The 26,193-nt window shown below is 43.8% G+C and overlaps 1 protein-coding gene across 1 annotated transcript in view; it reads left to right on the top strand.

Moving 5' to 3' along the window:
- The first annotated feature begins 21,722 nt into the window (after positions 1 to 21,722).
- EVA1A (eva-1 homolog A, regulator of programmed cell death) overlaps positions 21,723 to 26,193 on the top strand; it is a 171,133-nt gene continuing 166,662 nt past the window's right edge. The window contains exon 1 of the mRNA XM_074947495.1: positions 21,723 to 21,754. Coding sequence (XP_074803596.1) covers positions 21,742 to 21,754 — 13 coding nt within the window. The 5' untranslated portion in view covers positions 21,723 to 21,741. The remainder of the gene's footprint in view (positions 21,755 to 26,193) is intronic.

The raw sequence follows: 26,193 nt of genomic DNA, 5'->3' as shown, positions 1-26,193 counted from the left end.
TATGCATCCGATGAAGTGAGCTGTAGCTCACGAAAGCTTATGCTCTAATAAATTTGTTAGTCTCTAAGGTGCCACAAGTACTCCTGTTCTTTTTGCGGATACAGACTAACACGGCTGCTACTCTGAAAGTAATAAATACCTTGTTATCAGGAAAATAAAAGGCACTGTAGAGGTGTTGTGTTTCTGCTTCTATACATTTGTCAAATAGAATGCAGGCTAAATTCTGCCATCAGACATGCATGCATACGTCCCACTGAAACCAAGGGGAACTGCACCTTGGGGGGCAAAATTCAGTCTTGTGACTTATTTGTCTCCAAAAGAAAACTGTGTGTGTTGCTTGTAAAATGCTCTGGAGATGAATCGTGCTTCGCTCATTAGAAGCATTAGTTAGCTTTTGGGGAAAGAACACTTGGCATTCCTTCTGTGTTTAGTTTGTGTCTATTTCACCTCTCCCAAGGATGATCAGTGACATGGATCATGAAGGCTGCTGAGGTGGTATTTCCTTTTGTCCTTTAAGTGAGATACATGACACTTTCTCTGTCACCATATCCTGCCACTGTTCTACCAGAGCGGGAGGCAGTCATACAAAAGGGATTGGATTCCTTGCATTTTAACCACAGAATTCCCTGAGACATCGTTTCCCTTCACTGGCAAGGTTTTAATAATATGAAGCAAGGGCAGTGATATGACTCTTCTGCTGATGGAGGCACATGTTGACCACAGGGTGATGGGGATGGAAGCTGTTTTTCCCCAAACATTTTTTCATGAGCCTCAGAGAAAGTGAAATAGGGAGTGAAAACAAATGTAATTCAAGTAATCCAAATTTCCTAGCGAGCTGAGTGCTGTGACTCTTGTATCAGGCTCCTCTGCTGCCATCTGTCTTCATCTCAAGAAGTTTATTATAATTATTATTATTTAAATTACATTAGCACCTGGAGGCCTCAACAGAGATTGGGCCTCCACTGTGCTAGGTGCAGAACAAATACATAATAAGAGCTGGTCCCTGCGCTGAAGCTGGGACAGTCTAAACACAGAATCCAAAGGGTGTGAGGGAAACAAAGGCACAGAAGGGGGAAATGACTTGCACAAGGCCACACAGCTGATCAGCACTAGAACTAGGAGTAGAACCCAGAGCTACTCCGTCCCAGTCATGTGCCCACTGGACCCATCTGTATCTTGGTATAATTCATTAATATGTTACAGTGGTTTATGTGCCGTTTCCTTGAACGATTTCTATTTCAGCCTCTGAACATACAGAAATCTTCAATGAGCTTTAATGCTCCAAGGCTTTGAAAGGAGCTGTGAGGCAGAACTTAAAACCCATGATGCTAGCTGCTTTACAAAGGCTAGCATCATGATCAGTGAGTATATGCTCTGATGAAGTTACAATAATTTCCAAACTCAGCCTAAAATCACAGAACTGATGCAATTTATCACATGTACAGTGCCCAGGCTGCATTGTGTTGGGAATGTAAGTATCGCTCCCCACAATGTACATAACAGGTTAAATATTTGTAAGTGGCAAAAATGTTTGATACTATCTCTGTGCAGAAGCCGTGGTGAATATCTGCCAATTTACTCTCTAAATTGCCTTATCCGTGAAATCTTTAGCTTCGCTGAAATTGCTCTTCGAAGCAGTCTGATTGCATACCACAAGGTGATGGATCATTTGTGCCTCCCATTTCTATCTCTGTCACCTTGTTAATTGTTCCCCAGAATAATTGTTAATTGTTGGCATCGGGCTTTGTTGCAAGGATAGGTTCCTGGGTTATTGTTTTTTGCTGTGTGGTGTGTGGTTGCTGGTGAGTATTTGCTTCAGGTTGGGGTTTTTTATTTTATTCAGGTTTTTATTCTCTGTCACCTTGTTAATTGTTCCCCAGAATACATGCATTAGTGTGTTGTCCAGTTGAGGTGTAAGAGTTCCAAGTGCTGGGGCATCCATCACTCCCATGGGAAAGTGTTTGACAACATCATGAGTCACTGCCAGTGATTTTTCTTCTGCTGTGCATTTTAAACATTCCCTTCCTGTAATCCCATGACTCCTAGTTATATTCTCATTTATATTTTCATCAGTACCTGTAATATGTCATCTTCCTTTGAAGATGATGCCTTTAATACAGATTGTTATTGAGTCCCTCACCCTTAATTAATATGAAGTCAATATAAGTCAGTATTTGTAAGTCCAGTATTTATAGTAGATGTTTATCAATCCATTCCCCTTAAACCTGCCAAACGTATTCCTTCTTGAGTGGTTCACATCTGAATTAATACCTGGGGATTCATTCCATCTTAATCTTGCTCCAAGACCATGTCTAAACATACAGGGATGAAATTAACAGCATGTGACAGAAAGGTGAATGCCAATATATGTTCTAGGCCAGCACAGCATAACATTGTACTTACATACCATCTAAGTAAACTGCAATCTGTAAATTTACTTAGATTGTAAGATCTTTGGAGCAGGGACTGCCTTTTTGTTTTATGTGTACAATGCCTAGCACAATAGGTCTCTGATTCCTGTTAGGGGTCTATAGCTGCTATTGCTATATAAATAATAAGTAATAATAATGATGTGCTACCAGTCACATGGCAAGTTGAGTTGGTGCACAATAGAGAGATCTGATATAGCAGTTGCTTGATATTCCCCCAGACAGGTACCTCCTGTCCAATCTACAGTGATAGCGCTTCCTTGATTAGTCCGCCTTTTCCTGCCCCTATCTGTAATTTGTTCTACTTCCCCACACAACTCCTATCAAAATCCTCTATGAACCTCACTGATTTGTATTAAGATCTGGGAGGTCCTTTGTAATGACCATTATTTCTTTATGTACATTGTTTGGGATTTTTTCTTTTAAATCTGAAACTCTTGTTTGAATTACAATTAAAAATATTAACATGTTATGATTTTACAATAATGTATACATTCATACAAAAATCAACAATATTTAAAATCGTATGAAACCCAATTGTAAGAATAATCCAAATGAAATAACCGATACTCCCGACATTTGAGAGGGAACCTGGATACTCCATGCTTTGTATCAATGGGTAGTGCAGACAGAATAAAGGCTGTGTCATTTGTTATTTTTAATTGCAAATCTTGTGGCCTAGCTAGGTAGATGACTGGAAAATGTGTTTGGTGCAGCTATGTGTAACTCCACTGACATGTGTAACTCCATGGACTTCAGTGGGGTTACACCCACTTAGACCAGAACTGAGTTTGGCCCAATAACCTTTTATAGCTATAGAATAAGAATCCAGGATTGTCATTCTGAAGCCTAGAACATTGGCTAAGTCAATGTGAAGTGATGGAAACAGCTACAAGCATGGCTGAGAGCTCCTTTTGTTCAGAATATCACAAGTTTGAATCGTCACTGGGATTCTCGGTCTGTTACCATGCAATTTTTAAGTGCTCAGCCATTTTCGGCTTTTTTACACTTTACTACGAATTACATCCATATGACAGCACAGGCTTTCACATATCTCTAATTTAATGCACATATCTCTAATTTAAGAATGCATCTAATGCTTTTGATTGCTGTCTCTCAACACCATACTACTTGAAACATCATTTAGTGTGGGCCTTCCCTGTTGTTTCACAGTACTGGGTCGTGGAATGTAAAGCACTCGGTTGTGGCGTCTCTGGTCAGCACCACAGACCGGGCTGTTAAAAGTCCCGTCGGCAGTGCTGCCTGGCTAAGACAGGCTAGTCCCCACCTGTTCCGACAGCACGTGATGCCCTGGAAGTAGCCAGCAGCAGGTCTGGCTCCTGGGCGGGGGCGGGGGATGGGGCTCTGCGCGCTGCCCCTGCCCTGAGCACTAGCTCCGCACTCCCGGCCAGTGGGAGCTGAGGGGAGGCAGTGCATGTGGGTGAGAGCCATGCAGAGCCGCTTGCGCACCTCCGCCTAGGAGCTGGACCTGCTGCTGGCCGCTTCTGGGATGCAGTGCAGTCTGTGGTGCCAGGACAGGCAGGAAGCCTGCCTTAGCACCCCCGCTGCGCCGCTGATTGGGAACTGCCTGAGGTAAGTCCCCCCCAAACCTAGAGCCCCCTCCCAAACCCCTCATCCCCAGCTCCGTTGGGTCAACAATTTTCTTAAACTGGTCGCCAGAAAAAAAGTTTGAAAACCACTCTTCTAGAGTCATCCTTGTGCCTCTCTGATGATGGATGTTATAAGTAGAGCAGCCCTGGGGTGAAATCCTGGCCCTACTGAAGTCAATGGGAGTTTTACCATTGACTTCAGTGGGGTCAGGATGTCACCCTGGGTGTATTAACTTCATTGACTGCAATGGAATTAAAACAGGAATAGGTTTGCCCCAAGGTGTTAAATTCAGTGGTGGTGTATGTAAAATGAATGATGCTCAAGGCAAGTAATTCTTGGTGAATATCACGAAGAGATAAACAAGTGTGTATGTGTAGAGGGTGGGTTTTTAAAACACCTTCTTGCAGTGACCCAATTCAGGGTGTTTTTTTTAAACTTTGATTTCATTTAACAAGGACCCCTCCCCCCCCCCGCATTAGAGAACACAATGAAGTTTATTAAGTGTGTAGCTTCTCAGCACCCACTGGAAAGATCTGATTTTGATCTTGCAGCAGCTCTCACATTAAGAGCTGGGTCATTGGAGTGAGATTAATCAGAGGCATAAATCACAGTGGTCAGATTGGTGTTTGTTTTGCTTAAATTCACCTGGCTTTCTTTCCTTCTTATCTCCCCTAAATCTCATGGCTTCTCAACTCAATCATGGAGCAGAGAATGGAATGGATTTAAACTGCCATGACTTCCCTTGTGGGCTCTTGCTGTCAGCCCTGAGGCTTGATTTACCACTGGAACCCCGTTATAAAATGGCACAAGACAATTAAGGAGTCTTCCCTCCCCTTCTGCGTCAGACAAGGATTCCTTCTCCTCCCCAGTTAGTGTGATTTTTTTTTTTTTTTTTTATAATACAATGTGACTTTATTTTGTACTAGCTGAGGGCCCACCAGATGATGATTATGTCAGAGTCATGGTTAATTCTGCATGTGAAGTCCTATTTCTATACATGTCCAGACTGTTCAAGGGTATTTTTCTCATTTTGTTGTTGCACCTTTCCACCTCCTCAGCAGCGATTTGTTATTCTCAGCTCACAGTGACTGGGAGCAAATCAAGCAGTAAGTAGAATGAGAGAATAAACAGAAAGCTTTCTTTGCTCAACATAATTTGTTGCCATCTGTGACTTTGCAAAGGAAATTGATGCTCAGTAGATTAGTAAACAATAAACAAATTGCCTCCTTGGTAAGAAAGTCGCATGACATGTCAGCTGATCACCCCACTGACTGATTTGAAAAGCCAACACCACTTTTGACACACTTATAACCTTTTTGTCTAGTGTAGGGCAAATGTAGATGAGGATAGCAGGGAAAAGATTTTCAGTGGTACATGGCAACATTTTTGTTAAGATCGCATCCATCCTACAAAAGTATCCAAGATATATTACAGAGTTCAGTGATACATTAACTTTTCTTTAACTGGAATTTAAGAGCGGGTCTACATGTTTAATGCAAAAACTTTTAAAATCAAGAATGGGTTTTTGTGGCATGATTTACATTTCTTCTTTTTTTTTATTCAATGCTCCATGACTTTTGATAATTGTATTTAAAAGATTGCAGTCATTATCAACATGTTTTGTTTAGCAAAGCCCAGGTTTTAGACAGAAAATGTGAATAATGATTTTGATAAATTTTTCAGCAATTTTTTTGCCAAAATGCCCATTTTAAACCACACAACATAAAAATAACTTTAAAATGTTGAATATTTTCATGAAGTAATTTCTCCCTTTTTGACCAGCTCTTCTTAATGTTGAAGTTGCCCAGTTAGATATTCAAAAGTTTTCACACTCAACCTTAACTTTGCCCCTAGCATTGCAGTTGCATGGGTAATTTCTCCTACAACCTTTGATACACCAGTATGTAGTATGCTCTAGGGCTGTGTACTACTCTGTATGCCAGACAAAGAGAGCCAAGAAGTCATTGATGTGAAAAATATACAGTAAGTAGTATATTGAGATTAGTGTACAACAAGACAAAGGAATAACGAAACATTTTTGCATGTAAAGACCACCTACGTTCATAGTTAGCTTAGCTTTGTGGTTAGTTGCCTCAGTCTCTGCATTGTGCCTAGGGAAAGCGGCGCAGGTACTGGTTGCACATAGAAGGTGGGGTTTTCAAAAGTGCTCCATTTTGACTTAACTTAGTCCCACTGAAATCAATGGTAGTTTCCCATTGGTTTCAATGGGAGTAGTTAGGTCAATGCTAAGTGCTTTTGAAAATCCCACCTGGATTGTATAGAACATGGCTATGGACGAATGTGTGCATTTTGAACTTAGTGAAAAGAATATGCTGCGAGAGCTAAACACAGAGGTTTTTATACCTTAGTTCAATAACTCACTGTCCCCAAACACTCCTAGGCACCTCTTCTTAGTGCAAGCTATTTCCATTCAGCTCCCAGATTTTTCATCTTTAGATCTCTATATTTGTTCACTTTGCCCTCAGAAATGGCTGAACTGTCTTGGTTTAAATTTTAAAATAAATCCACAAACTTCAAGCAGAGACAAAGCCGAGCAAATGTCAGCCAGGAAGGTGAAAGCTCCTGAAGTGTCTGAACAACCGAAAATACTGGGATTTAGAATGGACCCTGCCATGTAACCTAAACTGGAGGAGCCATTGCTATGCCTGTTATAAATATGGGAGATGGAGGGGTGTAGGTTAGGGAGGAAATATGTTCTTTTCAGCTGAGATCTGAAAATAGATGGAGAATCACTGAGATAGTGAGAAAGTTGGTCTGAATGACAGAAGCTTCAGAGAAGAAAGTGTCGGCATGGGCAGTACAGTGGTGGGATTATGGAAAAGCATAAAAAGCAGGTCCATGTGAGAGGAGGGAACAGAAAGAGGAATGGAGAGATGCTGGGAGAGTTTTTGAGACACAGTTTGCTGAAGTCTCCTTGTAAGTGAAAATAATCCGGTTGGGAATGGAATTCATAGCTCTGTTAAGCGGGGACTTAACGATGTTGATGATTTACCTCACTCTGTGGTCTCAGTCAAAATGCTCTGACAGGTTCATGTGTGTCAGACAAACATTATGGTAATTTTAGAGCTTTAAGGGGCTCCACAGAAGTATGTAAATACCACCTAAGTCATCTAGCTGAACATAAAACTTAATTACTGCCCCCGCACCCCTTCTGCTTTAAAGGATCATAGGGATAAAAATCATTAATCTTTCTTAATGAAGCCATTTTCTATCAGGAGACAGAATGTCTTTCCCCTGTGGATTTTAAGATGGAGTTTTATAAGGGGTGTTATGAATGGAGAAGCGTGTGAAGGGAATTCCAAGAACATGAGACGTGGGAGACCCCATCAGGCTCACAGGCCCTGCGTGAGTTTAGCTAAAATGAAGCCACTGGAAGGGGGCGGGGGGGAAGTGAGTCCCATTCAAAACGAAGTCCGCTGAGTAATACTCCTACCACCTCTACTGCTAGTGATTAGAATGATAATTGCTGCACTTTTTCTGTAACTAACAAAAGAAGGCATTTAAAAGTATGTGATCCAAATCCTGACCCCACAGTGAAATCAACATGATTATAACATGAAAAGATTATAACATGAATATAACATGAAAAATAATCTGAAATTCAGATTTTCAATAGGGGGCAGATATTTGGATTCTCTTTTCTTACCTAACAAACACCCTGGTTGTCTTGTGGCTAGGGTGACCAGATAGCAACTGTGAAAAATCGTGACAGAGAGTGGGGGGTAATAGGTGCCTACATAAGAAAAAGCCCCAAATATCAGGACTGTCCCTATAAAATCGGGACATCTGGTCACCCTACTTGTGGCTGGAACGCTGTTATGTGGGAACTTGGGTATGTAAAGTGGTTGTGGTGAATTTGTGTTTCTTTGTATTATAGTAGTGCCTAGAGCTCCTAACTGAGGTCAGGGCCCCATTGGGCCAACCACTATATATACACACCTTGTGAGAGACAGTTGCTGCCCCAAAGAGCTTGCAATCTATTGATTCATTTTGGGGATAATGTTGTAGCATTAGGCTGAACTTGGTCATTGTTGTTGGGCTTTTGTGTGTGCTGAACAAGGCTGGGAAGAGTCCCTGGAATTCCAGGACACTGAGAATTGGTAGCCTCTGCAGTGCAAGCTCATCATGCTGTTCAGTGAGGCCAAGATCACACTACTGCTCTGAAGCCTTTCTCCATTCAGTGCACTCTGATAGGTACTAAAGTGCTTCTATTTTTCTGTTTGTTTTTTGTATGTGTGCCCTTGCCTGTGTAGAAAATGCTGGATGAGTGCCAGGACAGACGGAGCTGCCAGTTCCTTGTCAATAGCCGGCTGTTTGGTCTAGACCCGTGCCCTGGAACCGGCAAGTACCTCATCGTATGGTACAAGTGCAGGCCAAGTAAGTATCTCTCCAGTGAGTCTGGTTGCTTTTGTAAGATCAAAGTTATTCCTAGCTTAAGCCTTTGCAGTGAGGCTTCCTAGCATTCTCTTTTGGGGGGATTTTCACTACCTTCCGCCTTTATTTTCAATGTAACATAAACCATTTGGGTACAGAAGAGCCCTCTCCCCTGCTCTCTCAGGGCATTGCTGCTAGACTTTTTCCTTCTCATTGGCAGTCTGCAGTAAGGATTGTTTTTTGCAGGTGCCAGAGAAAGCTCTTGCCAATGATCAGCTTATGCGCTGCCCAGGTAGCATTGTCTTCTTTGGGTGGACTGCTCCAACTTTGTATTGCAGAGGTTTCCACTCTGCGCTGACTGGATGTGAGGCTGCACTTTGGAAGCCATTAGTACAACACAAATTTGACAGTGTGACAACAATCCATGTGGCCCAAACTTTCAAAAGTTGTGTGCCTAAAGTTAAGCATCCAAATAAATGGCCTGATGGGAACTGTGTCTGCCCAGCATCTCTGAAATAGGGACCACTTTTTTGGGTGCCTAACTTGAGGTACCCAAGTTTGAAAATGTTGGCCTATAACTTTATTTTGTATAGCCCCTTTCATAAAAACCAGATCCCAAACCTTTTTGGAGAGTTAAATAATACAATTATGAAGTTATCACAGCCAATAATAGCAGAGGAGAAGAGGAAATTTAAGCGTCTGGGCAAGGATGAAGATCTGATTTCAGAAGAGATTTTAAAATAAATGGTGAGCCGACAAGAAGGCTCTTGCTGCAGCATCCTGAGTCTGATACTTGTGGGGGTGTGTGTGTGTGTGTGTGTGTGTGTGTGTGTGTGTTTGGGGGGGGGGGGAGCTGGCAAGATCTGTCAGGAATTAAATGAAAAGTGGGTAATGAAACATCGCTACTATCTATGTTAGTTGTGGCCTTTGAGCAGGTGAATGGAAGGTCCATCTTTGTATGAGAAATTTCTCTGTATAAAATAGAAGTGATTAGCACGTTGTTCTGACAAGTTTCTGTTCTGCATCCGCTGTCTTGTCTTGCACTTTGTATAGTATGCTGAAAAGGAATGTCATGAAAAGGTCTTAGGATTTGTATGCAGGTTCAGGGGAGGAGTGTAGACTGTGCTGAACTTTTGAAGGTGTCATAGAAGCCCATCTGTACATGAATATTTATGGCTTGGAATGCTCCCCTGTTCACAGGTATGACAGAAAATGGCTTGTGTGTGTGTGAGCTGAATATCCGAAGTGTCGGGGAAAAGGGGAATTTTCCTGAAAGACAGCAGAGCTTTGCTAGATTGCTTGAGTTTATTTCCCCAAAACATTTTCCATGCAGCTATAATTTTGCAGGGTGAACCAGGGTCATCTTATTGTTTCTCAGTCAATGAGCAAACTCTTCCTGGGAATCTGGTCAGTTCGTAATGCCATTTATAATGCACTGAGCATTAGGCTTGCACGTGGAATGGCAGCAGCATTTTGAGCTATCCACAGAAGCTTCAAGACTTTATCTGCAGGGTAATGAAATAGCAGGAGTGTCACAAGAGCTAGTGCTTGTATGTGTTGATTTGTAGTCCTGTTTTTAATTTGCACTGCTTTAAGGGCAAAATAAGGTGAGATACAATCTTCTTATGAGTTCAGTTAGTGCCTGGCAGGCATACCACAAGGAGAACAGGTCTGGTGTTGTTTTAGCTACTTTGGTGATTCCCACGGGAATTAAAAAATCAAAAGACATAAATACAAATATTGTAATATTCTAGGGGAACCCAAATGTGCAGCCCTAATTAGTAGAGAGATCGTATGATTCAGTCCTGGAAGCTGTGGTCCAGTGAGGCGGCAAGCATCTGTGGGGAGGACTGAGCCCCCTCATCTCTTGTCATTGATCACCAGAGAGTATTCACCAGAGGAAGCATAAAGGCCCCAGAGAAGCATGCTACCTGGTGTGTGATCTGTTATACATTTATCAAAAGCCACAAACAGCGTTTCAGCCCCCACAGCTACTGCCTACAAATACTTGGATACAGTCTGCCCGGCGCATACTTTGTAGTGTTTAGAAGGCTGATCTGAAGCATCCAACAGGAAGCTGTGAGCTTTCCTACATTGAGTGCCATGCTGAAGACTTGCCAGGAGCCCCGGGATTGCCCCAAATAGGCACAGGCATTTGTACTGAATCTTTTTTTAAAATAAAAAATAAAAGCCTAGGTAACCCACAGGTGAGTGTGTTACAGGTTCCACGCTATGCCGATCCATAAAGGCTATACCTAGTTAGAGCCCATAGCTATGACTGCTTGGTTCTTTAGCTCAGGCTGTAGTAGGTTCTGCTTCTAGCTCTAGAGGTCTCTGGTTCAATCCCTGGGGTGGGGGGCTGCACAGCTTGTAATAATGGCTTTTATTTTTATCTTTATTAATGAATGAATAACTTGTTTGATTTCCCCCTCCCCACAACATAACTGCCATTGAGCACCTTTGCTGTTACCCTGCAGTTACGGGGTGATGGAGGTCATTGGCTGCGTGTTGCCCTAGGGCCAGACTGATCACACCAGTGGTGTTAACGCAAGGTGCAAAGGAGTTCTGCTCCCATGTTCCTTGCAAGTGAGTTTCAATCCTGCTTTGCTTTTTGAACCAGGTGGCTGCATGTTGGTTTTGTTTTCCTTCCCTTGAGCACCATTTAAAAAGATACAGGGATAGAATGTGGAGCAACATGCCTGCCAGCCTGTGGGATTGGGGGAGACCTGGCCATCCAGCCAAGACGGGGAGATTAAAAACCTCTCTCGCCCCTGCAGCATGAGCCTGCCTTGGATTCAAATGCTGCTTTCCTAGCGAGACAGGAAGGGGTGCCAGAGACCTGGCACTGGCAAGTTACTGAACCTCCCCTCTTGGAAAAGAAGAAACTAAAATGAAATAGTCTAGTTTTGCTCTTCTTCAACCACTAGTTGTGAGGCGCAGGGTAGGAATCACTGCATGAAATTCTTTGGCCTGTACTATGCAGGAGGTGAGACTAGATGATCAGAATGGTCCTTTCTGGCCTCAGACTCTCTGAATCTCTGACACAGAGGGCATGTATCTAAATACACGTGTCTCAGGTATGTACACAGCTCTTTCCCTAAATGGCAGCTGCACAGTAAGTCCTGTATAGTGGCAAGAGTCTAGACTGTAGCTAGATGGCGGGTGGGTGGGTGGTGTGTGTGTGTGTGTGTGTGTGTGTGTGTGTATAGTTATTTCTGGGGTATGGGAGTGCTGGGGAGATCAGAAATGGTCAATAAATTGCTCCGCTCATTCTCATCCATGGCAGCTTGCTAATGACTGTAAGTTGCTGCTACTGTGTGTTCTCCAGCCAGTACCTAATACACATCTGCCCACATCACCACTGGGGAGATTTTTAAAAGCACCTTAGGGGTTCAGGAGAACAAGTCACACTAAAAGTCAGAGACTTGTGCTCCTAAATCCCTTTGGTGTCTTTGCAAATCTTACCTATTACTGGCAGCCTCAGCACGGAGGCTTCGAGGTGGGTCTCTCCAGGCCAGGATTGGGATATGTTGAGGGGGGCTGTGTGGGGACGCTAGTGCTGCTGTGGCCTAGGCAGCAGTTGTTCTACAAAGGTCTGATCTGAAAGTCCACGGAAATCCATTGACTTCAGTGGGCTTTGAGTCAGGTCCTGAATGCACGGAGGATTTCAGTCTGCAGGACACCTTTCAGGAATGTTAAAATAAAATCTTACACAGAGTATGATTATTTCTCACCAGAGTGCAGGTAACACACTAATTTTGTTTAGAACCATGACGTGTAATTACCCCGTGATCTGAAGAAACATAATTAGAGCGAATTGACACTGTATTTAATTGGCCTCATACACATGCCTTCTAACTGAAATCCTGATTCACCAATATTATTCAAACAATTTTAGAGTTTGTTTATTCCCCTCAAATCTGGGAGACATAATGCTGGGTAGGATCTTGTATTGCTGTAAGCTAGAAAATACTCATTCTGTGCCATAAATCTGACTCTCTGGAGGGGGGATGGTATAATCTAGTGCTTGCAGTCAGAGGCTAGGAGTAGGACACCTGGGTTCTATTCCTGTGTTGGCCTATGAGACATCGGGCAAGTCATTTAACCTCCCTGTGCCTCAGCAAAATGAGGATACTAATGCCTAGCTACATTTGCAGGGCATTTTGTGGTTCTTCAGATAAAATGTGCTGTATAAAGTTAGTTATTTCTTAATTATATTCTGAGAGGCGAGAAGAGAGATTTCTGCCGCACTTTACAACGTGGCTGCTGCCTACATGACCTTCGACTCCCCAGTCCTGCCACAAATGCAGGGGACTGGACTAGATGACCTCTCGAGGTCCCTTCCAGTCATAGAATCATAGAATATCAGGGTTGGAAGGGACCCCAGAAGGTCATCTAGTCCAACCCCCTGCTCGAAGCAGGACCAATTCCCAGTTAAATCATCCCAGCCAGGGCTTTGTCAAGCCTGACCTTAAAAACCTCTAAGGAAGGAGATTCTACCACCTCCCTAGGTAACGCATTCCAGTGTTTCACCACCCTCTTAGTGAAAAAGTTTTTCCTAATATCCAATCTAAACCTCCCCCATTGCAACTTGAGACCATTACTCCTCGTTCTGTCATCTGCTACCATTGAGAACAGTCTAGAGCCATCCTCTTTGGAACCCCCTTTCAGGTAGTTGAAAGCAGCTATCAAATCCCCCCCTCATTCTTCTCTTCTGCAGACTAAACAATCCCAGCTCCCTCAGCCTCTCCTCATAAGTCATGTGCTCTAGACCCCTAATCATTTTTGTTGCCCTTCGCTGGACTCTCTCCAATTTATCCACATCCTTCTTGTAGTGTGGGGCCCAAAACTGGACACAGTACTCCAGATGAGGCCTCACCAGTGTCGAATAGAGGGGAACGATCACATCCCTCGATCTGCTGGCTATGCCCCTACTTATACATCCCAAAATGCCATTGGCCTTCTTGGCAACAAGGGCACACTGTTGACTCATATCCAGCTTCTCGTCCACTGTCACCCCTAGGTCCTTTTCCGCAGAACTGCTGCCTAGCCATTCGGTCCCTAGTCCTATGATTCTGTGCTCTGCCAGTCTTCTTGCCTCGCCACAGTTCTTGACTCCCCCTCCTGACCTCATGCCTTCTTTGCCCCTCTCTTCTGGAAACAGTTCTCCTTTCCTTCTTCAAATAATTTCTAAAGCACAACCTGTTCCTCATGGTTAGCCAGCAGCAATGTTTCTCTTGCCACTCTTTCCCTCTGCCCCATTGTATTGTACCTGCTGTGCCTTAAGATTGCAGACTTTTTGGGGCAGGGTATCTTGCTTTTTATTCGGTGTTTTTACCTGTTGTAAAATGCTACATGAAGTTATCACATGGTATAAATGATAGTTGGAAATTGATCTGTACCAAACCCCTTTTACTGAACATTCCTGGGATCCAAACTTTTCGCTTCTGACCCCTTTATCTGTGATGAGCCAGAAATCCTGGCCAATGGGAGCTGCAGAGTCGGTGCTCAGGACCGGAGCAGCGCACGGAGACCGTCCCCCCCCCCCAAGGGGCCACAGGGACGGTGCTGGCCGCTTCAGGAAGAGGCGCGCAGTGACGAGCGAGGGCGGGCAGGAAGCCTGCCTTAACCCCGTTGTGCTGCTGCTGGGGGCCCCCAGGCCCTTTTCAATCACCTGGATCCCTGGGCAATTGCCCCTTCCCCCCATCGGCGGGCCTGCCTGGAAAACATGGCAATAGATTTTGGGGGAACGTCCTCCATGGCATGCATTGAATGTACCATCGCCCATTCAGTTCCCTTAGGACCTGATCCTGAACCTTTGAAGCCATTGAGAGCTTTGGCACTGACTTCATTCTCAGTGCCACTGTCACAAAGGCCCAGGATCATGCCTTTACTCATTAAATCCTCTGAGCTCAGGACTCTGCCTGAAAGTCCTAGTTAAATTACACCCATCCTTAAGACTTACGTGCTGTTGACATGATTTGCTGCACGCTATGCACAAGAAGAGGGAAGAACGTTGGAAATAATAGTTTCTTTTGGAGCTATAGAAATCCCAGACACCTTTAACACTAGTGATTGATTTTAGTGCTGGGATAGATTGGTAATTCAGTAGCTATCAACCCTGTCAGAAAAGCATTAGTCTTCCTCGGGAGACAGTTTTATTGGTGGCAGGAGAAGTTCATTGTATTGTTTGCTGCATTGCTCTTTGGTGGCTCATGCCTTATAAGCAGCCCCGTGGACTGTGGGCTGTTCGAATGGCGCATTCTCCGGGCCTTGCTATTGAGGGTGTAAAATAGGCCCTGGATTCATCAGCTCATTCTTGCTTATCTGTATTATTTCAAAACTGCTTCGATTGGGTAGGGAGTGGAAATTTATAAGGGTAATAAACCTCAGGCCATGAGCGCCGCGGTGATGAAAAGGTGTAAATAAAAGAATGCTATAAATGTCAGAGAGCAGATCAGTGAGCCTGGGATCAGATTGAGCCTTATAAATGAAACTTTAATACTTGCAGTTAATTCTGATTTAAGCCACCAATGCGCAGACATTTTCAGATGCTGTCAAATAGCCCCATCCCTAAAACACACTAATCACTCTACTGTCAGGAGCAGGATTAAGAGAAATGTATGATTTCACTGTCAGTGAATGCAGAAATTATGGTCCGTCAGTGCACGCACTGCGTATGGGAGAGGGTCACAGAAACCCCATCTGACCCGAGTGAGAATGAAAAAATAAAGGGCTTGATTTTTCTCTTGCCTTTGCCAGTGGAATCCTATTGATTTCAAAGGAGTTTCTCCTGACTAACTCTGGTACGAAGGAGAATCCAGCACCCAAATGGGTTCTCAGGTAAATAGTATTTCCCGAAGCAGTTGGGAGGTCACAACCTTTGGCCTCAGGTACAATAGACCTAAAATAATTGGCAGATCCTTAAGCATTGTGTATAACTGTCATAACTTTATGCACTGAAGATCGAGATTGCATTGTGGCAGACATTTCAATTGTGACAAACGACTTTGATTGTTGTGGGGAGGGGAGGGGGGGAAGTTTGTTTATATAATTAGTCAAAGTGACATAGGAACTCCCGCTGACTCCAAGAGGAATAGGAATTTTTTTCGCAGTGATTAACCAGAACAAACATGTGGAGAAACCAGTGTCAAAGTATTTTAGAATGAAAAGTAAAAACAACTCCCCCCGCCTCACTCATAAAGCAGTATCAAACTCTGTTAGAGAAGCCAAGTAGCAGCTGTAACTGGTACTCCAGTGGCAAAGAGTTCAAGATACCCTGAAAACACACCTTTAAGAGTAACCAAAAGTGAAGGAACACATCCCATTAAAGACATCCTTGTTATCTAGGTCTCATCTCTGCAAGCCTTTACTCATGTGAGAGTGAGGGTCTGCAGAATTGAGCCATAGTCTGGAGCAGGCACTTGTCCTCATCGGGCAGTACGCAGGGCAGAGAAGTGAATAATGGAGCACTTCACGTGGGAGTGAGAGAACTATTCGAGGATGAGAGAGAGAGAGAGAGAGAGAGAGCAATCACTCTGAACGGATGTCTTTTGGCATGAATGAAGAGTGAATCAGAAAAGTGTTGGGATACAGGTTTGGCACTGGACAATTTGCAGTATTGCCAGCTACAGTGGTTAAAAATCATGAGTCATGTCCCAAAAATCATGAGATTTGTTTAAAAATAATGAGATTTTTTTAAAGGGGGTGGGTGTGTGTGTGTGTGTGTGTTTTAATTTGCCTTCTGGTTTTTGAACCTTTTAAGAGTGCAGGTGGTTTTGAGTTTTCAAGCTTTTTTTCTGCGAACATGAGGGTTAGAAACTTGCTTTCATATTTTAGATAAAAGCCGAGATTCTCACCTAATCACATACATCCAGGAGCTGGGGCTTTATGAAACACCAAATATTGTGAGACTCACGATGAAACTGCGAGTGTTGGCAACACAGTGTTTGTTCTAACTCTAGATTTTGTCACAAGAATCCATTTAAGGAAATGATGTGTAAAATTGTTCAGATAGTCCTGTTTAAAATGGATTTCTAAAATGTTAGTGGATTAAAAAGTGGACTTTTATGAGGTAATAATTATCATATTGTAACAGGGTGCTCCCAACGCCCCCCTGGGTTCAGCCTCCTGGCCCTGGTCCCCATTGAGTTAGGACCACTGCAAGCTGGTGCAACATCCGTGCTCTTTATTCCTGTGTCCGGTCCCCACCACCAAGCTCCAATTATTTACAGGTTTGGCCTAGCACAGGCCTCAGTGGCAACAGGGTAGCAGGCTCCTTCTGAACCTACCCTCCCTTTCTGGTCTCCAAACCCTCTCTCAGGCTTACTTCCTCCCAAGCTTTTAGCCCCTGTTAACGAGGCTGGCAGGTGTGGCCAGTTTCCAGGCCAGGCCTAGCTAGTGGCTTAGCCCCAACCGATTTCCCCTGATTGGGGCTGGAGTGGCAGGAGCTGATTAGGGTTTCCCATGCAGCACCCTACCACTACATACACACAGCGTTTATAAAATTAAAAGTACTGGGCCCAATTTTCCCCTGACTTATGCCCTAGGCAAATCAAGTGACTACAGAATAAATCAGAACTGGATTAGGTTGATTAACTACGAATCATTCCTCTTCCTAACATCCTTGTGAACAGGGTAAGTATGGTTACCATGATTTTGCATATTTTTCAGATGGGGAAACTAAAGGACAGAGTTCAGCTTACACAAACAAGTTTTATATCAGTTTATTTAGAATGGAGTTACTCCTGATTTACATCAGTGTATGAGAGGGGAAAAAATAGGGCCAATGAGTCAGTCAAAGAGCTGGGATTGGAATTTAGTTGTCCCTGGCTCCAAGTGTTAAATTTAGACCTCATCTCACAATATAGTGTCTACATTTCAATACCATTCTCTTTCTTTCACCCTTTAGATCACCCTATAGCTTTGTTTGTCTGACAGTAAAGTCCAGCCCAGCACATCTGAGCCCGGCTTTGAAAATGAAAGGTAACAGTTAATTTGCAACGCTGCCAGCCTTTTCAAAGCAGACTCTAAAAAGACAACTGCTTTAGTCTAATGAAAGTGACAAGCGGGAAAGTCTCCTTTTAAATGCTGCAAATTGGATGAGTGCATCACAAGGATAATTTAAAAGGAATCTGACAGGGTCATCTATAAAGAACAATCTTTCCACTTGTCAGAAGAGTTTCAAACCTCCAGAAATTACAGGTGGATGAGTTTGCAGGATGCCTTTTGAAACTAGCAACATTTTTGATCTATAAGTAACTCTATTGTCTTATTAGATGTAATGGTTAGACTTTTAGGGAATAGCTACACTGCAATTAAAAACTCGCTGCTGGCCTGTGCCAGCTGACAGGCTTGTGGAATTTGGATAAAGGGGCTGTCTAGTTGCGATGTCGATGTTTGGGCTCAGGCTGGCGCCTGGGCTGTAGGACCCGGAGAGGTGGGAGGGTCCCAGAGCCCCTTAGCCCAAGCCCTGCAAGCTCGAGTCAGGTGGCATGGGTCAGCCATGGGTAGGGTAGACATACAGACAGATGACTTTCTGAACTGATAACTACTTACAGCCAGGCATCAGGTTAGCACACTTTAGTATTTAAATCTCCACTCAGTGCAGTAAAAAAAGAAGGAAAAATTGAATAAATAAAATTTCTGATTTTTTTCATTGTGTATTTCAGTGTTTGTGAAATATGCTGTCTTATTTACAATCTAGGGTGGTGGGTGGAACCCACCAGAACAACAAAAAGCCCACCTCTTAGACGAGGGGTTCTCAAGCTGGGGGTTGGGACCCCTCAGGGGGTTGCAAAGTTATTACGTGGGGAGCCATGAGATGTCAGCCTCCACCCCAAGCCCTGCTTTGCATCCAGCATTTATAAAGTTAAATATATAAGAAAGTATTTTTAATTTTATAGGGGGAGGGTTGCACTCAGAGGCTAGATATGTGAAAGGGGTCACCAGTACAAAAGTTTGAGAACCACTGTCTTAGACCTAGACCTCTACATTTAATGGATTGTGGAATGAAAAACAGGGAAGTAAGTGCAGGTCACAGGCTCAAAACAAGGGATCCAGTGGGGGACATACAGCACTTGGACAATGCTCACTGCCTCAAGAAGGAGTTTAGGGAGTCAGTGGATGCCTCCCAGAGGAACTATTACTGGATGCATGCTGGCCTATTAAATCTTGAATTGATGGGCAGAGCCAACTGAAGGCCACCCTTCAGATAAGGGTGGGGCTACAGGATTGAGGATTTAGCTGAGTATGGAGGAAAACAAATGAATAGACTGGAATGGGGTGAAGATCCTAGGTACGAAATGAGGGAACCGAAAGCCCTGAGCAGAGTACCGTGGACAATGTCCACAGCTCCATGAAGGAGTTCAAGGAATTGATAGGTGCTGACCTGAGTTTGTCTGCATCCATCAGGGTGATTTGAATTCTAGGAGGCAGTGGGTGGAACCCACCACACTAAAGGACCTCCCCCTCCTGCGAGGACACAAGACTCAGAAAACAAGTCATTAGTTGGGATGAAAAAATGCTAAAATACAAATGTAAGCACAGGTCAAAGATTTACAAGAAGGGTTGCAGATGGGGGGCCACCAGGCAGAGAACTCAAGACAGTGCCCAAGCGGAGAGACCATGAAATTTGAAGCTACATCAGTGGGGCCTCCCTTGGGCACTGATTGGAGGAACACCAAGACTTCTGATTGGTCAGGACTTCCTATTTAAACACAAAGAGTGGCACATAGAAAGATGTGAAGAGAACTAAATAAATGTGCAGCTTGTTTAAATGACATGGTGAGGCTGGCAGGGGTAACGATGGTGAAGTAACAGGAAGTAGTAGAAAGGGATAAGCTACAAGGTAGGGAGAGTTTATTCTGTAGGGTAGGATGAGGTGGAATGAAATTGAGCAAAGGAAAATTTAGACTGAAGAGAAGTCACCAAAGGATGAAAGCAATTGAAATCTGGAGTAGCATCTTGCAAGAAGTCTTATTAATTCAGTCATTTGAAACTGGACAAGACAATGTTCTTGAGAAGCTTCTGTAGGAAATAATCCTGCAGTGACAAGGAGATGGGAAAGGTCACCTACTCAGTTGTTTCCATTTCTAACTTCTCTGTGTCTGTGATCTGAATGCTTTATAACTTTGGGATGAATATGGATTTCTGATGCCGTGTCTTCTTGGCTTTTTGAACTGTAAAATAGGCTCAGCAAATATACACCCCAAGGATTGCTCCTAATGCTCCCCCATATGGTCATTTATTTGTTGTTGTTTTTAAAGCAATAATGTTACATATGTTTTTCAAGTAAGTTATTTTTAAAAATAGTTTCAGGCTAAATACACCTCTGGAATTAAGATCCGCCCATCACACACTGCAAGTGCTAGATCTATACAAGAGCTTTCAGCACTGAAATCTTACTGAGACCATTAACATTAACTTTTGATCTTCCCAATCACAATCACTGATAGAATTATTGGCCATATGTGGAAATGTCCACTTTCCATTGATCCCTTCTGAGTAATTTGCTACAGTCCAATGAATTAACATCCTTGTACACATTGTCTAATTACAGGAAATCTTGTTGGTTACTCTACTATTTGCAAGGGCCAATTTTTCCGTTAGAAATGTTTATTGCTACTTTTCCTCAATTGTTCAAGCTATGTTACAATCACCTTGTATAAAGATCTTTGAACTGTGTCTAGAAAAGCATGCAGCTGTTTCCTCCCCTTCCCAGTCTCTTTCTCTCTCTCTTTCTCTAGTTATATTTGATCCAGTGTCTCTGAAAACACACCAGCAATAAAAGGGTATATTATCCTTAGCAAATATCTTAATCATTGCAAATCTCAGTTGCCCTACAAATGACTGCGCGGGGGATTAGAGTCAAGTAAGCCATTTGCTGAATATCACTGCCACCTTTCCCCTGCCACTTAAGCACATGTAATTTTTCAGGGGGAAACATGAAACTTGCCAGTACGGATGCTTGCATTCAGACTGAGTTGTACACATCCTGTAACAGTCTGAGTAGGTTTAGGGCCAGATTGTGACTGGTCTCTGAGCAGGTGCATGAGAGAGAGAGAGAGAAAACATAAGGCACATTCATCCCCATCCACCCATGCAGCCTGTGCTAGTCTAGTCCTTTTCCTATATTTATATGAAGCCATTGTGGCCACTTACTGGTAGTGTGACCTTTGGCATGTCACTTCGCCGCTCCATACCTCTGCCCCCCCCACCCCCCATCCATGTCTATTTAGACTGTAGGATCCTCAGGACAGGGACTATTGCTTACTAAGCATTTGTAGAGTGCCTAACAGGATGGGGGCCTAGTCTAAGTTGTGGCCTCTGCATGGTCCAGTCAGACAGCTAATATAATAAAGAGAAGTTCAGGCCACATGGTCTCCTGTGAGCAAACTTCCGTAGTCTCTGTTTGATCCATGCAAAGTCAGGGTTTGTTCTGCCAGCATCAGCTCTGAAAGAGCAGGACGACGTCCTGTGACGTCCGGCTGTCTGTCTGAAATCAGATTTGAGAGCAGCTTTGTGTATCTGTTCGTATGACAGGCAAGAGCAACTCCCAGAATGAAACAAGCTTAGCACAGCTCCTAGTGACTCACTAAGGGATGGCTCCTGTTCAGCTCCAGTGGAGCTGCTGTTGCCTGCTGACCACAGTGCGTCCCGTTCACGTTCTAGCTGTGTAAAGGGGCGGGGTGTCCATGTGAGGGCTGACAGATGGCCTTGTGGTTAAGGAACAAGAGACCTGGCTTCTTTCCTTGTCCCTGCCACAGGCTTTCTGCCTGGTCACAGACAAGCCATTTAACCTCTAAGAGTCAATTTCCTTATCCGTCAAACGGGGATACTGCTCACCTAAGGTACCTCTCACAGGTGTGGCGAGGCTGTTAGTTAATGTTTGTAAATGCTTTGATTAATTCCTGGTGGAAGGGGCTATACTAAATGCAGATTATCATCTTCATTATCATAGCAAATATAGTCATTGGGTGGAAATCCTTCTGATCTCTAAGTCCATGCCAATCTCTGGGCACCAACCAGCAGACCCCACTATATCTGCCAACCTACGCTTGAGGGGGAAGGAATCTCTTCCTGGTTGGCTTATTTTTTTCCCCCTGCTCGCTCTCTGCACATTGCTGTGGATCAGCTGAATAACGAGACGTTCTGTTTCTTTCCAGACGAGTACAAGAGTAAAGTAGCCTGTGAAGATGACAAGCTGAGACTGAGCTGTAAGAAAAACACGGTCATAGCCATTTACTCTGCTACTTTTGGAAGAACTCAAGGAGGCAGCCTGGAATGCCCCTACCAGAACTTAGGGATGCCTACGATAGGTAAGAAGGGCAATGGGCTGTACACAGGCTCCATGCTGGTGATTTGATCATTTCATTAGTATTAGTGTGACCTTGCTCATTGTTGGGAAAAGTGAGAGAATTGCCTAGTGGGGTTAGCTCCAGGTTTGTAAACCCACCTCATCTCCACCCCTGGCTAGAATGCTGCCCCCACTAACCACTTCTCCACCAGGTACATGTCACTCTCCTCTTTCTGTCATCCTGTTTGGTGCCCTTTGATTTGCATGGGCAATGGCACTAATTGCCCTGGCAGAAATAGGCCACAGCTGAGCATGGATTTCTATGCTAACATGCCAGATTTCTTTTAAAAAAAATGTGGCCCCATAACTATGGCCTGATTGTGCCAACTTCATTCATGTTGGTAAGTGCGTACTCATGTGAACAGACCCACCAATTTCTTTTTGCTCCACAGCGGAGGTCACATAGATCCTGGAATCTGTTGAGCCTGCAGGGGAATTTCAGGGGTAGGAAATAGAGCTGGTCAGAAAATGAGGGATTTTTTTTTTTTTAACCCAATGAAAAATTTTGGGTTTTGTTTTGTTTTGTTTTTTGTGTGTGGGAAAAAATGAAAACCAAAATATTTTGGTTCAGAAATGCTGCTGTGCAGCCTCATGAGTAGAGCCCTGTGTACATCATGATTTTTTTTTAAAGAAAATTTGTAACTGTAAATAGCAAAGTATTGAATTTTACGGTATTGATATGGAATGAATTTTGTAAGTAAATATAGTCAATTTCAAGGATGGAATGAATTTTACAAGTAACATTTAGTCAATTTTGACTAATATTATTTATAAAATTCATGCTGTCCTTAAAACTGACGAGGTAAAATAATTTTTGTAGACATTTTCCTTTAAAAATAGTTTAAAAAAATCACGGTTTGTTGGCATTTTCTTGATTTCTGTGCTGTCTGTGAAATTGTGAGTTACACAGGACCTCATGCTCCCACTCTCTTCTGTGGGCATGGCTCCCTGGGCAGACTCTCTCTCCTGTGATGACCACAATCTCCCCTCTTGGTGAGAGGAGGCCATGCGTCATGGCAATCACATGGCTACAGTGCATCCTGGGCTATGTAGTATGGCTGAGGAGCCTGGCCAACAGAGGAAAATCGGAGAATGAGCCATCTGAACTACAACTTCTTGGAGGCAGCGCAGTGGCATTTGAGAATGAAAAACCATTTTATTTTTTTGCCCCAAAAATATTTTGGCTTTTGGGCATGTAGGTGATCAATGGAAAATCAATTTTTTATGTGTGGAAAGCGGATACTTTTTTGCAAAAACACCCCCATGTTCAGTTGAAAACCTACATTTCTGTCAAAAACAGTTGTGACAGAAAATTTTTGAGCAGCCAAGACTAGGAAGGTAGTTGGGATGGAGAAGAGGGAGGGGGAGTCTTGTTAGTAGGTGACTGGTGTGTTGGAGGTCATAGAGGAGGGGAGATTTGGGCACCATCATTAATGTGCTCTAATGACACAAGGTGGGAAGCTATCAGGGACTTTTCCTGGGGAGGGATGTAATGGGAGGTATTGCAGAGTCTTTTTGGGGACAGAGTTATGTTAGCATGGTGTCAAGACACTGCCAGAAGAAACAAATTGTGGATGTCGAGCTCACCAGGGAAGGACCCATATCCTCCATAATGGAGGTCAACTTCTTGGAGCCCTTTGGTATGTTTGTCATGTGCTCTATCCTGCATATAAAAGGGAGCCAGTGGAGAGAGCTTGGGAGTCCCAAATACAGGGTTGTTAGCTTAGACCAGGACATGGTGGTCTAGATAATGCTTGGTCCTGCCTTGAGTGCAGGGGATTGGACTAGATGACCTCTCAAGGTCCTATGATTCTATGAGTCATACAGAATTTTGGCTTGCACTGTGAATAGGTTTTGTTTTTTTTTTCCCCAGGATTGTCCCATGCTTGTTCTTTACTAGCTTTTTAACACAACGTGAACTGTATTCTAGCTCAAGGAGGTTCCTAGCATCCATAACTTGGCCAGATGAATCGTGTTAGAGACTAGTTGACTGAAGTTATGCTTAAAGAAAGTTGATATGTGGTTCTCAATTCAGTTTGAACCCCAGTGTAGACCAGTCACAAATGCAAATGTGTGTGTATGTTATATATATTTTATCTCCATATATATGCATGTATGCGTATCGTTTATGTATATCTGAGACAAGAACACATGTGAACTCTTTAGGTTCAGTGAAGCTTCATTAGCCAAGCTATCATGTTGCTGTGGTGCAGATTTTTGTCAAGTTTAGCAGACTAAATATTTGAGTCTACTCATTGAGTGTCTCATTCAATATTCTCTTTCCTTCATTATGCCCTGAACCATGTATACACTGCAGATGAGTGTATTAGCAACAGATGTCACAGACCGCCTGGGGGCTAAGACTAGCCAGAGTTTGTATTTAAAGTTGTGATTTTGTTTTGTTTTTTTTATAAAGAAGAAAGTTAAAATGGGGGGGGGGGAATCCTCAAAGAAAGCTGCTAAATTGCACCATGTTACGGTCGATTTATGATACCTTTAAGTAGCTTCTTTTCTCCCAGGCAATCTACAGTTGCATACGTTCATATGCTAAACATCCATAAATTTAAAAAACATACAAAAACCCTCTGTTCTCTAGCCAATGTGAAATGAGTTCGATGCTCTTGGTCTAGTAGGGTTGCCAGGTGTCCGGTTTTCGACCGGAATGCCTGGTTGAAAAGGGATGGTGGCTCGGCCGTTAAAAGTCTGGTCAGTGGCGCAGCAGGGCTAAGGCAGGCTTCCTGCCTGCCCTGGCTCTGCGCAGCTTCTGGAAGCGGCCAGCATGTCCCTGCGGCCCCTAGGCGTAGGGGCCAGGGAGGCTCTGTGTGCTGCCCCCACCCTGAGCGCCGGCTCCACAGCTCCCACTGGCCATGATTCCCAGCTAATGGGAGCTGTGGGGGTGCTGCCTGTGGGTGCGAGCACCACTCAGAGTCCCCTGGCTGCACCTCCGCCTAGGGGCTGGACATGCTGGCTGCTTCTGGGAGCAGCACGGAGTCAGGGCAGGCAGGGAACCTGTCTTAGCCCCATTGTGCCACTGACCGGGAGCAGCCTGAGGTAAGTGCCACCTGCCAGAGCCTGCACCCTAAACCCCTTGCCGCAGGGCAGAACGCCCGCTCTCCGTACCCTAACTCCCTCATCTGTTCTGGCAATGCGTGCAAAAATGGACACATCCTGGTGGCACAATATTGAAGTCAAGATCAGCTGTGCGAATGTCACCGCATTTTACCCTTACTTGGGCGCTGAATGGGAGCGACAAAGGGCCACATTCTACTCTCAGTGGCATTGGAGTTAATGGGATTGGTTGCATTTCTGTAGTTGAGAGCAGAATTTGTCCCATTACAGGCAAGGATGGAAGGAGCCAGAGGAGGTAGAGCACAGCTGTAACTGTGTGATAATAAACTGTGGAAGATGATGGCAAGGCTATTGGAATCCATTGGCTGTCATACTGTCCAAAGTCATTGATGTGGTGTTTTCCAAACCAGCCTTTAGCTCTTTTAAGTGAGGTGCATATTGTAATGATTCCCTGATCCTCTGAGAATACTGTCTGATTTTTAGAGTCTGGGGCATGATCAGCTAATTTAGAGAGGAAGATCCACCCTGCAGCTTTGGCTTGTCAATTAAATTTAATACAAAAGATGTTGTACTATAGAACAATGTGATGGGCACGGTAGAAATGCCTACATAGTTAGATAGTTACAGTCTGACCTAGTGGAAAGAGCACTGGCCTGCAATGCAGAAGATCTGGGTTCTTTCCGTGGCTTCTCCTCTAGACTGCTGGGTGACTTTGGGCAAATCATGTAACGTGTGTGCCTCAGTTTCCCAATCTGTAAAATGGGGTTAATGATACTGACCTCCTTTGTAAAAACACATTGAGCTCTATGGATGAAAGGGCTTTATAAGAGCCAGGCATGCATCCGATGAAGTGAGCTGTAGCTCACGAAAGCTTATGCTCAGATAAATTTGTTAGTCTCTAAGGTGCCACAAGTCCTCCTTTTCTTTTGGCAGATACAGACTAACACGGCTGCTACTTTGAAACCAGGCATTATAGTGTTACACTGGAAACAGACTGGTGGCTATAGACTGGAACAATTCTAAAAGTGACTTCTTGACTGAGGGCCATTTTACTGAAGCTAAAGTCTGTATATCTGGAATTGCTCGGGGCTAAAATAATGGTACAAAAATATGTTTTGTCTTGTTACAAGCTGGGCCTGCCAAAGGTGAAATCTCAGCTTTCGCCAGACTTTGGGGAGGTGGGGTTTCTCCTGGGGAACATTTAACTGCTAGAGGGGAGAGGAAATCTTTCTGTGACAGAGGAGGCACCGTAGGTGGCTGCCTAGAGGTGCCGGACAACGAAGGGACTGAGACGCAATGTGCTGTACACCTGGAAGTACCATGATCTCATGG

The sequence above is a fragment of the Natator depressus genome, chromosome 3, assembly GCF_965152275.1.
Source record: "Natator depressus isolate rNatDep1 chromosome 3, rNatDep2.hap1, whole genome shotgun sequence".
Classification (NCBI taxonomy): domain Eukaryota; kingdom Metazoa; phylum Chordata; order Testudines; family Cheloniidae; genus Natator; species Natator depressus.
Note: the sequence above shows the minus strand (reverse complement) of the source record. Positions and strands in the feature narration are given on the sequence as shown.